Source organism: Maylandia zebra, linkage group LG4 (genome assembly GCF_041146795.1).
Source record: "Maylandia zebra isolate NMK-2024a linkage group LG4, Mzebra_GT3a, whole genome shotgun sequence".
Classification (NCBI taxonomy): Eukaryota; Metazoa; Chordata; class Actinopteri; order Cichliformes; family Cichlidae; genus Maylandia; species Maylandia zebra.
This window is the reverse complement of record NC_135170.1, coordinates 22776385-22789971: the sequence shown is the minus strand read 5'-3', so window position 1 is coordinate 22789971 and position 13587 is coordinate 22776385. Positions and strand designations below refer to the sequence as shown.

The following is a 13587-nucleotide window of genomic DNA, read 5'->3' as shown; positions in this document are numbered from 1 at the left end:
GGGGCTTAGATGTGCATGCAGTGCTGAAAAAAAAAAAGGTGTAATGACTCTTTCACTGTTGGGTGTCTTTGTCTGAAAAAATCCAGGAAGAATCAGTAGATATCAGTAGAATCAGTAGAAACATTTATAGGAATGTGCACCTACCCTTGTCTGCTGGAAGGCAGACAAGGGTAGGTGCACAGTATTGCTAAACCAGAAAGAATATCATGAGAAAATTTTGTCACTACTCAGTGATGAAAATACTTATGAGCCCCTGAAACGAGATCCAGGAAGTGGCTACAGGAAGAGGGTGATAGACTATCTGAAGCAGTTAGAACAAGACAAGGCTATTGACCGGACCTTATACCACAGGCTATACCCAGGGGAGTCTACACCAAGTTTGTATGGTTTACCGAAAATACATAAACAAGGTGCACCTTTAAGACTGATTGTCTGCATGATCAACTCTGTCACCTATAACATCTCCAAGTTTCTGGCTTCGATCCTCAACCTGGTGGTGGGCAGCTCTGAACACCACATCCAGAACACCCTGGATTTTGTTGAGAAGGTGAGAGATGTCATTATGGAGACAGATGAAACCATGGTCTCGTACGACGTTACATCTCTCTTCACTTGCATTCCAGTCATGGAAGCGTTGGAGGTAGTTCGTAAGAGATTACAGGATGACACCAACCTCAGCAACAGGACCAATCTCAGCATCGACCAAGTGTGTTTGCTTTTGGAACTGTGTCTTCATTCCACCTACTTCACATACAAGGGTCAGTTCTACAGGCAGAAACATGGGTGTGCCATGGGCTCCCCAGTTTCACCCATCGTGGCCAATTTGTATATGGAAGAAGTGGAAAAGAGGGCTTTGCCATCCTACCCTGGAACACCACCAAGCCATTGGTTCAGATATGTGGATGACACCTGGGTGAAAATCAAATCTCAGGACGTACCACAATTCACGGATCACATTAACTCAGTGGACCGACACATCAAATTCACCAGGGAGGATATGAAAAGTTTGACTCTCATCATCCACTGGAGCACAAACTGGGTGTCATCAGGACGCTACAACACAGAGCGAACACCATCCCCGCAGACACAGTGGCCAGGGAGGAAGAAGAACAGCACATCAAGAAGGCCCTGAGTAAATTTGGTTATCCCAGCTCGACTTTTGTCAAAGCTGGAAAGGCACCTAAAGAAAGCTCCAGCCGATCCAGGAGAGAAGGACAACCGCTGCCTAAGCGAAAACCTGTAGTGATCCCATATGTGTCAGGAGTATCGGAGCAGTTGAGACACATTTTTTCTAAACACCGGGTTTCTGTGGCTTGGTCCACTCCAAGGATCAGGTCCCCCGACACAAACAGAGTAACATAGTGTACGCTGTTAAGTGCCAGGAGGATTGCCAGGATTTATACATCGGGGAAACCAAACAACCTCTGGCGAAGCAGATGGCACGACACAGAAGAGCTACCTCGTCAGGCCAGGACTCTGCAGTCTATTTACACCTACAGGCCAGTGGACACTCTTTCAAGGATGAGGATGTACACATCTTGGACAGGGAGGAACGCTGGTTTGAGCGCGGAGTCAAGGAGCTCATTTAACTGAAAAGGGAAAGACCATCTCTGAATCGAGGAGGGGGCCTAAGGGTACATCTTTCACTATCTTACAATGCTGTGATTGCAGCCATTCCCCAACTCTCTGTGAATGGTACTCATGGCCATTGATCAGTGGGTTTTAGTCAGTGGTTGTTGATCAATGGTCATGAGAATTTGCATAATTAACATTACGGAACTGACCTCCCAGCCCATTGTTCCTTCACTGGACTGGTTTCAGTCATTACGCAAATGTACTGTTTATAAGATTGGGAAAACCTGCAGTCAGCTGAGACTGAAGAAGTCACCTGGATGAGTGACGAAATATTTCTCCCACAAAATGCTACGTCCAGATGAACAGAAACAACTTTTGGAGATTTACTTTCCTGGATGATTGAGAATGCATCAAGACATTTATAGAAATTATTTCAGTGTATAAGCACAATGCTGCTAATCTAGCAGTTTTGCTTTAGAGTTTAGATTTAGTTTTAGGGCTGAAGTCAAAATACCTGTCAGTTCAGGATGATGGGTAGATTTTTAGGGTTAAGATTAGAGAATGAATATAGACAATGAAGAGTTACCGTTTAGACAGCGAGACAAGTTTGTGTGTGCGCTGCAATGATAAATCGAGTAAACATCTTTTCATTGCATTTGCACACCTAATACAGCAGTGAACTTTCTGCCTATTGTACTGTTGTAATGGTGTGAACACAGTGATGAGTAGACTGTTAGCTCCGCTGGTGGATCAGCTCTGCATGCTTCATTACCTGTGTGTGTCTGTGTGTGTCTGTGTGTGCGGCACTTTGCTGTTTTTGGTTCACTCGCATGTTTTCAGTCCCAGCAGTGGCGAGTAAAGCTGTCTGATATCGGACCAAAGGTGGCTAAGGTAATTGCCATGTCTCTTTTTCTCTAACTAATAGTGTTTGTGCAGTTTTTGCAAGAAGCATGATGGGTGGTCTCCCGGATGTGTGATTAATTACTGGTTAGTCAGAGCACTTCAAATCAGGGTTAGTCATATTTTTTTCATGTATACTTGGTGCAGATTGGTTCAGGGAATAAACAAAGCAGTTTGAACTACGTTTAAATGAGTCATCATCTGCAAATTAGTTTGAATTGGAATTGATGATGGCTTTAATAATGATAGGGAGTTTACATGGGACGTGTTTGCGTGTGTGTGTGTGTGTGTGCGTGCGTGCGTGTGTGCATGTGTGGGATTGGATTTGTGTCATCTTTTGTCTGTGGCTTCATTCTTTAATCTCTGACCCACACTCACTAATGGAAAGCCCACTTTATAAAGAGCTTTTGTGTCCTGCTTACGCCTGTGTCCTCCGTCTCCTCTCACTGCCCCGTCCTATCTCTCTGGCAAACATCCGCTGATGATGACGCAGGCAGAGCAGAGGAGAAAAGGAGGGAGTGTGAGTCTGATATAGGGCAATAGCACAAAATCTAGAGTAGAAAATGCTATTTATTGGTGAATAAAATTAGCAGATCTGAATGCAGGATATTAATCATGTATTGGTTTGCTTTTTGAATGACAAATGGATTACTATCCTAGATCGAAAAGAAAAATATACTGAAGATGTGTTTTGTTTTGCTGCTGTACATAGCCCTGCGTAGAGTACTTTAGCTGTTTAGCTTGCGTGTTGCTAGAGAAGGGCTCAACATTTGTCTCTTGCAAATGCTTTTAGCTCGCAATGAACTAATGAAACTTGCTGTGTAGGCAGCAAAAGTAGACTTCAAAAGTCATACTAAATGTGTTTCTTGCACCCTTTTAATGGAGCACTGGAATCACAACAATACAAAGACTTGTTGGAGCCAGACACAAAGTCCTCACTTGATTAGTGACCCTCTGACCTAAAAGCACGTGGGCAAAGATTGAAAAACAAAGCAGTACAACTGCAGAACACTTGCACACATAGGGATTGTATGGGATGATTATGCATCCCTGTGGGAATGTTTGAATCCATTCATTGGTGAAAAACTCAAGCACACCATTTGGTCAGAGCAGAAGTCCATCTTGAAGAGTGTCACGTTTTCCCTTGTGTGATCTGATTCACCATAGATGTGCAAGCGAGTGAGCGAAAGCGAGAAGGCGTCAGAACTGGTGTGTACAAAGGTGTGTGAGCCACCGTTCCTTCCTGCTCAGACTCACCAACTATTCAGGATGCTCGCAGTACCCAGTTGTCATAGTGACGGAGTATAGCAAGAGGAGACCGCTCATTGCGCCACCTGATTGTGCGTGCGAGAGAGAGCAAAAGCGAGCGAGAGAGGGAGAGAGAAAGAGGAAAGCAGAGACAGAGAGTTGCGCAGGACCAGTGAAGAGAGAAGCTTTTTGCTGTGATAAGTGTTTTCATCAATAGACTTGTTTTTTGGCTGCTGTGTCGCGGGGATTGCAGACATTTTGTCATTTGCACGCTATCACTTTGTCTCGCACACTACTTGGATTCTCTCCTTACTTGCATGCAGACAGACACACACAGCAGTTGCTGTGCTAGAATGGCAAGATGCTGATGCATTGTGGCATGTGTCTCAGGTGTGCATGAGATGGGGATCAGTGTGTGCTGATACCCATGCACACTTTGACTTGATGCCGAGTGCCTCTGACAGGCTACGGGACTCATAGCCGGCCAGGCCAAGGGGCCCTCCATGCCATGGTAAATATCTCTGATTACAAACTTAACTCTAGTTAGCCTCCTGAAGCTAATCTGTGTACCTAATTGAGACTGAAACAAGTAGTGCAATTCCATAAAAACCTTTTTGCAAGGTAAAGGTGCTTGCCCACTGAATTGTTTGAGTGAAAGTGTGTGCATTTAGGTGGCTGTTAGTCACAGACAGCAGCAGATTAACAGTGTTTGCTAGTTCATGATTCTGTCGAGCACGTTTGTGCGTAAGTGTTTGTTTCGGCTCTGTAGAGGATGCAGTGTGTTACCTGATTGCAGATCTCGCCACCTTGATTAAGCTCAGTTTGGAAGCTCTCCTCCCGGAGACTGCCTGTGCATGTGTCTGCAAGGTTATGTGTGTGTTTATGTGTTTGTGGCTGTATGTGTGCTCTGAATCTGCTCTCTGTTTCTGCTTCTCTTCTCCTCCTCCTGCTGGCTGTGTTCCCGCAGGCAGTGACTCTGCGTAAGCAAGAAGCGCATGTATGCGTGTGCACACCGGAGTGTTTTGCTTGCTTTTCTAACTCACGTGTTGGCATGAGATTTGCATCATCGTACTGTTTTGTGAAAGTGAGCAAAACATTAATACGAGTAAGAGGGTAATGGAGTCAGGCAGAAGGGGGAGTCGAATTGGGGGATGTTAGATGAAAGTACACTACATCAAAGGCTGAGTCAAAGTCTGAGCTAATGAATAACCTTGAAAACAACTGTTTAACTAGCTAGTGTTTTCTAAAATTGTATTGTGGATGTGTTGCCGTTCCAGATTTCATGATATTGTGCTGTTGTAATTATTGAAATAGTTTAGGAAGTATGTACAGAGAAGTGCTGACTTGTGATTTGACAGGTTTGAGTCTCCGTTTTCAGCTAATATGACAGTTTTTCACCATTACCTATGCTCTCCATCCCTTTCTGTGGCATTTTCTGTCTCTCTGCTGCAAGTTGTCTCTTGTCCTCTCTCCCCTTGTCGGTTTTTGACTACAGTGAATTGTCAGGAAATTTCTGCTCCCTGCATTCACTAACCTTCTTACTCCTAGCTTACTTCCAGGTCTTTTTTCTTCTTACCTGTCTTCAGATTTGCAGCAATCATTTCATCTGTTAAACATCAGATAATAGTCAAAAATGCATATTACAGTGCACTAAAGTGAAAAGTGCAAAACTCTATTTTTTCTGAAGTCCTTGAAAAGCAAAAGATTAAATCAAATGTCACTTTAAATTTTCATTTTTGTTGGGTGATTGAATCAGGTCATGTTTTGCTCAACACAGTTACAAATAGGCTTGGAAGAGAGACCACCGACGCTCTTGTTTATTTCCGACTGCACAGTGGCAATGCACTGAACTAGCAAACAGAAGAAAGCCCCAAGTGTATGTATGTGTGTGTGTATATATATATATATATATATATATATATATATATATATATATATATATATATATAAGAAAACGTGTCATAGATATTGTTACTGCACCAAAACATGGGTGGTGAATAATACTGCTGTCAGCTCAGTTCTTACTGTGCTACTAAGTGCATTAATGCATGAAAATCCACAGATTCACACCAGCCATTGTCAGTGTCTGTGCAGGAACGAACAAAGCAGTGGATTTTTGCTACCTTTGCACAAACTGTTTTCCCATTTCCCTCGTCTCAAAGCAGTCTCACATACTAACAAGCGTTCAGTGGTTTGATTGTGTACTTATGCTAACGTGTTAGTCAAGTTTGCAATCAATAATTCATCACCTGCAGAGTGTTCAGCAGTTAAAAGAACAGCCAGCCAGAGGCATCCTGTGTCCCCCTTTGATGTCTCTATTCCTTGTTGTTCATTATCTGAAAGGAGGACAGTACCTGGTTGAGCCTTCTTCGTGCTGCATGGTCAGTTCTGCCAATATTAATATGTGATCCCTTTCATCATACCATGGCAGCCAGGAGTAGGACACTGATGTTTATTCTCTTACAGTGTCTGACCTAAAATTCCACATGATGTTTTGTTAAAATGGTGGTTTGTCAGCTCTCGCTCATGTGATTGTTTTGAAAAGAATAACAAATGCTTTAAGATGATCTTGTTTGTCTTGCTTGAAGTTACTGTAGTCTTTTGGCACTAGTAATAGTATTTGCTGTGTTCCTATGCACATTTTGTTACACATTAAAGAATTTGTCTTGGGTACTCCTTTTTGAAATACCAGCATTTTCTAAAAAAAATATTTAAATAGCCTTGTCCATCTCCCTCTCTTTTTGCTTGCAGCTCAAAAAATCTTTTCTCTTTGCTTTTTGCAGGAAGAATGCAAGCAGATCATGGCACGCCAGAAATCTAACAGCCAGTCAGACTCGCATGACGATGAAGTTTCTCCCCCACCACCCAACCCTGTTGTCAAGGCCCGTCGCCGCAGGGGCGGTGTCAGTGCCGAGGTTTACACCGAGGAGGACGCTGTCAGCTATGTGCGCAAGGTCAGCCTTATGACGGATACATACATTAACATCTGACTGCAGAGACAAACATCTAACGCATAAAGAAGCTGTGTGCACTTTTATACAAAGTCATTAACAGGTTTGCACACAGTTGGCAGCAGGTATGTAGGTTTGTATGTAGAATACAACCAGTTTACTTAAATCTGTCTAGTTTTTCTGTTTTCTAAGCAAAACATCACATTAAACTATGATGCTATGATAGAGTAAAAACAAATGAACAATGAATACCGTTCAGTCAGAAGGTTAGGTGGGGTTTATTATTTTTTAATACACACTAGTGTAATCAATAACATTGAAGTTGTTTATTTTCATTCATTTAACACCCACCAAGAAATAGAACATTTCACCAGTGTGAAAGAGGCTAAACGGTGCAATTTTACAAACATTAGTGAAGAGACTTGGAGTTAATTTATTTGCAGCAAAATACTCAAGCGTGTGAGTCATCTATGTCAGTACAGATGCTGAGTACCCAGACTTAATAGCACCTTAAGTATATTAACATTCATACGGAAATCTGGGTTAATGTAGCAGGTGGATTTCTGGGACAAGATTCTTATTTTTCATTTTTTTGTGAATCCTAATAAATCTAAAAGTCAAAATCTTCTTCACATGATGGCTGATGGTTTTGGGATCACATTTCACCACTACTGAATTTTTCTCTCTCCACATGGACTGTTCATCTGCGTGCAATCAAAACTTGCTCATGCACGACTGGTCAATATAACTGAGAGTGGAAGTGGGTGGGAACCAGAAAGCTTCCAATTTCAAAGGTCTTGTTCGCATATGAATATGCACATATCTTTGTACACAGATTATGCAGAAAATAGACTTGATTCATACTTAGATTTACTTTGTATCACTGGTTAACACAGTGTGGTTAACAGGTAAAGAGGAAGAGAAAGTTCAGTAGTTGTTTTCTCTTTGTGGACAACAAGAGTTCAAGTTATCAGTCTTCTTACAAACTGCCGTGTATCCATTCCTCCATAATTTATTGAAGCTGGAAGAAGGGATGCTCTTGTGCCAGAAACTGTAACTCACCATTACAAACAGACACACACTGTTATACACAGACACACACACACACACCGTTACACACACACCGTTACACACACACACACACACACACACACACACACACACACACACACACACACACACACACACACACACACACACACTTTAAGTGGTGTAACATTACCATGCTTTTTCAGTTGTAATTAACTTGACACGCCAATAATTGCTGGGTAATGACATAACGGCACGAGCCCCCATCACCACACTGTAATCGCATGCCCAATGGAGCATGCAGTGTGTGTGTTTGTGTGTATGTGTGTATCAGGTGTGTGCAAACACCCACACATGGCTCTGAGGTCTATACCAGACTCTACAGACATGTGTGATGGCAAAAAGCCTGCCTGCATCTCCAGCCTCGTTTTCTTTACACATCCACGTCACGTCAAATCCGCATCAGTAGCATGTACAAAAAAACTAAACAAAAAAAAAGACTTTGTGCTGTTACAACTTAGCCTAACACAACAAATCAACCAGAGAAAAGTGATTTTTTGTGTATTTCTTCTTCTGTATTTCTGGCCATTTATGTGCAGTAAGGTGCCATACACACAACACCAAACACACACAGACTCAAAGCCTGTAATACACGCTTACAAATTCTACATAAATATTTCTATCAGTATTCCAGTGTAAAAAGTAACAGGTGATTTATTTGACAATGTCAGTTAGCGAACTGTGCTCATCTGATTAAAATTGTTTTTGTGTGATATCATTCTTAACAAATTATAAGGTCTGCCAACTTGGCCTGGAGATTGTGTTATGAGAATTGAATTGCGTGTTTCACCGCTAACATCACAGTGCATGTTGATTTTGTTTAAAAAAAAAAAAACTGCCCTGAAGGTGGAAAGTGTTTTTGTGTTTGCAGCAGATAATTGCTTGCAGGTGTAAATGACTGAACACCAGAGATCCATCTTTTTCTATCTGCCTTTACCTAAATTGTTTGCTTGGACTGAATGATAATTTCTTTCCATTACATTCAAAATGTTAAGCCAGTTAAGCTTTTGGAGTGCAAATGCATCCAGCCGACTGGTAACAGGCTGTATGGAGCGACACTGGATGATCTTCTGGGTGACAGAGCTAGAGATGGATCGGAGGCTGACCTAAAATCGGTGTCCACTTCCAACTGCATTTTCCAGGCCTGACCAGCCTGTTTCTCTTTCTGCCCACTAAGTAGCCAGTTCTAGTTCTAAAATTTGGGTACTTTTTAGTTTGTGTGTGATGTGGTTCTGTGCGTATTTGTGTGCATATTGTGAACAGCACAGTGCGGCTGTCTTCATGTGGAGACATCTGTTGCATTAACTTAATTACAGCTTACCCCCTCCTCTCTCCCACGACAAGAGGGACACACACACACACACACACACATATCACTCCCTCATATTTATATAAGAAAAAAACGTCTTTTTGTTTTACTTTTTGCCATTTGTGCTCTACAGTTAAATGAGCATTAGGACATCCTAGAAGAGAGCTATACAGACGGACTTCTCTCTCCAGCTGCTTTGTTGTGGCTCCAGACTTTACCATTCCATTTTTTTGTGAACACACACACCACAGAGTCTGGGACATGAAAATGCATGTTTTATGAATGAGTTCAGGGCTTTGGTGAATTTTTAAGGCCTGTGTGACATTTTGAGTGCAATCCTTGAACAGATGGGCTTCCCCAAAAATATACAGATGCACGTGTGGGATATTCCTTTCAGAGTTTGCCAGCACTCTGGTCTTTAATTACTTAATTTACTGAGCTTTTGAAGTGGGTTCTGCTTTTTGTTTGTGCTGGTTTGTTTCATGTGTCCACCTGCATGGTGTTGTTAAAGCACACATTCATGTGCTGCCTCTTTCTTTTGCCTTCACAGGTGATTCCAAAAGACTACAAGACCATGACTGCCTTGGCCAAGGCCATCTCCAAGAATGTCCTCTTCGCTCACCTGGATGACAATGAGAGAAGGTACAAAATCTTTCCGTTTGCCCAACATGTGATTCCAGCGACCCAGATGTGTGTTTGAGGTCTGAATGCTTGTTTTTAGGCTGATAAAATCATAAAGAGGCCATTGTTTCAGTCGGGTCTTATGCCCTTGTGGCCACTATGTGCCAGTGTTGTCAGCATCTCATTACCTAAACAGCGGAACATGGACAGATGTGGAAGAGAAGGGGGTGCCGTTATGTGTGGGTAAGGGGCGACTGGATGTGTTTCATTGTGTTGTCGGTTGCCATGGTAAGCGATGTGAGTATCCGTATCATGTTGCGTATATGGGTGGAGTTGCACAGACACAGTGCTCAGTAATCAACGATTCTCCATAGTTGTCTTAAAGAAAAAGAAAGATGCCAGTTTTCTTCTGTCTCCCCCCATTTTATTTTTTTACCATCTGCTCCTACTCAGTGTTATTTCACATTCCCCCTCTCTTCAGACGCCCTTTCACCATCCTTCCATCTGTCCCATATCTGCAGTTCATGGGCTGGGTTTGGCTCAGACAGGGGACGGGGTGTTGTGGGAAAGGGTTTCAGGTGGCCGGCGGGCAGACTCGCCAGGAGGAATAGTGTTTCATTGGCGGGGAGAATCCATTATGTCCCATGAAGAGGAAACACCGAAGCTTTCCTGTTGGCTACAGAGAGCACAGGCCAAACCCAAAACACAGTTTTTCCACTCTTTCGTCAGCTGACAATTTACCGTGCTGCCTTGGCACAGGCACACAGACCTCTGATTGCATGTCAGTGACTCTGAAGGAGCCTCTAGGCGGGCGCAACATGTGATGGAAGTGGACAGTTTGAAAAACCATGCCCATGGGTGGCTGATGTGGCAGATTAAAGTTACAACAGAAAAGAAATATCTGGCAGCAGACCATACCCATCAGGTTTTAATATACTTACAGTCTCTTCCCATGCAAAGCAATGTAATGGCATTGTCATCAGCCCATGAAACCATGCATGATGCAGAATTTATTTGACTGGCTGTCATGTTTGCTGTCTCAATATACACAGCAAGCTTAAACCATTAATGGTGTGCACACAGGAATTTGTTGTTGTGGGATTTGTGGGTGAATGTGCAGCAGTGTCTCGGCGAGTGAAAACCTTGTTGGATTTGCTAGATTTTGCAAGGACATGGCAGTTAGCTGGTTTTGTCTGCCCCTAACTTTCTATCCTAGTTGCTTTTACACTGTCCATTCCTCAATTCTGCTCTTCCTCACTCTTCACTTACAGCTAATGATGCTGGACCACTGGCTGGTGGCTTGGTCGCATTGCAGTTGCATTGCGGTTGTTGTGCCTGGAGTGCCGCTGACAGAAATGTGTTGATCTATGCCCAATGTGGTCTTGCAGCATTAATGAAACGCTGCGCAAAGCAAGCAGAAGGCCTGCACACATGACTTGGTCACTTTAGAGTACACTACAAGTTCTCATTGGCAAGGTTTGCCATAAAATCCTCAGTCATCTACCAGACGACTGTACATTCCTTTACAAACAGGCATCAAAGCATAAAATCAAGTTAAACTGAACTTCAGAGTGAAGAATATTTTTTGCTTGTTTGTGCCTTCTGTTGTTGGCATTGATGGAGTGACAGTAAAGTACATCACCCTCGCTTGATGTGCCAGAACTGCCTTGGACTGACGCAGATTAGCAGATGGAGTCCGACTACATCGCCCCCTCTCTGCCTCTCACTCTGTCTTTCTAGCTCTCCTTTCGTTCTGCAAACAGCTGTCCATTTGATTTATCAGACATTGAGCCATTCATGCACATATGGTCTAATGGGGTAGGAAAACTGGGGAAATACACAAATGCTGAAGTTATGTGTCTGTTTTTGATCTGATGGCGTATTTCTCATCATCACGATGTATCAGGTCATCTAATATTACAGGGAGGGCTATGCATGTGAAATGTTTTTTCCTTTCATTTTTTTTATAATTATTTTCTTGATCTTAAGTGTTTTTTTTATTTTATTTTGTGCAATAATTTCCTTGAGACCTCCATGAAATGGAGGTGAGCGTGTGAGCGGCACAGAGCGGAGAGAAAAAAAGAGGTGCTGATAGCTGTGTGTGTGTGTGTGTGTGTGTGTGTGTGTGTCAAGGAAACAACTTGTGTGATTAGTCACTCAGCAGTTATGTAAGCCGAACACCACACAATTTGTTCCCCCATTAGCACTATATTATGCTATCATCCCCTTCAGTAATGAGTAAAAACAAAAACAATGAAGCCCTCTTTGTTTTTTGCTGCTCTCTCCAGTGCTCTCTTTTTTTCCTCTCATCGCTTTTTTTGTGGCCAATTTTCCCCTTGTTGTCTTGTCCTCCTTCATCCTGTCTCTCATCCATTATCTGTCTCATATAACTTTCTAGAAATTCAGTGAGACTGTGCTGAGCCCTGTGAGCATGTCACTTTTAATAAGCTTAGTAACAGACACTTGTAGACAGGGCTGTTTTATGCCTTATACTTTTTATTCCCATGTTTCCTTTTAAAATGATTCTCTATAGCAGTTAAGCACACATATGGTGCTTTAAAAGTCTTTTCCATTTCATTTTACAGAGTGTAGCCAGAAACGGTGAAAAATATGTTTTGTGTATGCTGTATGCATTAAAACATTAGACATTTGTGTTTAGTTAATGAACATATATCATGCCACTTTCTGACCTTTCTCAGATTATATATTACTGAATAGACTAGAAGCTTATGTCTGGATATGCACACCGATTAAGATAAAAGTTATCTGATTGTATTAGATTTATAAGCATTATAACTCATGCGTTTTCATTTTTTTTTTCTCCACCAGTGAAGCTAGTCTATTTGTTTTTTGCTGGGGCTGATATGGGTCTGTATAATTACAGGAATGAGCCAGACAGGAGGACAATGATGCAGGAGGGCATCTTGGGACAAGAAAAATATTACTTAAACTGAAACGGAGCCAGGTTGTGGTCAGCATTCTGGTTATATCCTGTTTTGTAAATGTCTGCTTCCTCAGCTTTCATTCCAAGCTTTTTAAAGATGTCAGGGTAATGCGTGTTTGCGTGTCTGCTGTATTCACAAAGAATGGCAAGAGAAAAGATACTTGTCTTGTCTCTTTTCAGCTTGTCTGGCAGAAGGACCAATGAGAAATCCATCCATAATTCCGACAAATTGCTTCTCCTCCTACAAAATTTAATCAAACTTGCACACAGTGATTACCTAATGGGTGTTTAGTCAAAGCTGTGCTCAAAGTTAAGATCACATTTGTTGTTTTCCAGGCAATAACCTGTGAATTATGACGGATGTCATGAGCCAGATGAGCTACTACGTCACTGACATTCTGGTTTTAAAATTGCCGAAGTGCAGAGCTCCCCAACCACATGTAAAGGGAGAAAAGGAAATACTGGAGCATTAAAGGGGAAGAGACATGTCATTGGCTCTTTTTGCGCTTACTGCTCTACAATCATGAGATAGCTTTTTATTTTTTTGGGACTTTGCATGATTCACAGTGCACAATAATCCTTATTTTTCCTGTACAGAGTCTTGATCCTCCCGTTATAGCTCCTAAATGCCATACTCCCGTACTTCTGATTGGCTGCCAGTCTCAAACCGAAGATTTGAACAGTATGTGCACAAGACTGCTGTCTTCATGGAGCTGACCATATTAAAGATATTCCCCTCTTTGACAGTGTAAAGAAAATCATTATTATCACCATTTTAAAAAAGTAGTCAGAAACTAAAGGTTTAGAGGGAAGTTTGAGCTTCTGGCTTAAAGGGAATTAGTTATACATTGTTTGACCTCATTATTTGAAACTTTAGCCATGTGTAATATGATCATCTAACTGTATAATACAGTAGATCCACTTTAAACCAAAACAACTGAATTTAGTAA

The 13587-nt window shown here is 42.0% G+C and overlaps 1 protein-coding gene across 5 annotated transcripts in view; it reads left to right on the top strand.

The window, feature by feature from the left end:
* The window catches only part of prkar1b (protein kinase, cAMP-dependent, regulatory, type I, beta), a 66387-nt gene that overhangs the window by 10434 nt on the left and 42366 nt on the right, over nt 1-13587 (top strand). For 4 of the 5 annotated variants that reach the window (XM_004559363.5, XM_076883196.1, XM_076883198.1 and 1 more), the window contains 2 exons: nt 6507-6677; nt 9623-9714. In XM_004559363.5, the coding sequence (XP_004559420.1) occupies nt 6507-6677; nt 9623-9714 (263 nt within the window). Of the gene's footprint in view, nt 1-3887; nt 4235-6506; nt 6678-9622; nt 9715-13587 lie in introns of those variants that run through there. The other variant, XM_004559364.5, reaches the window with a different exon arrangement.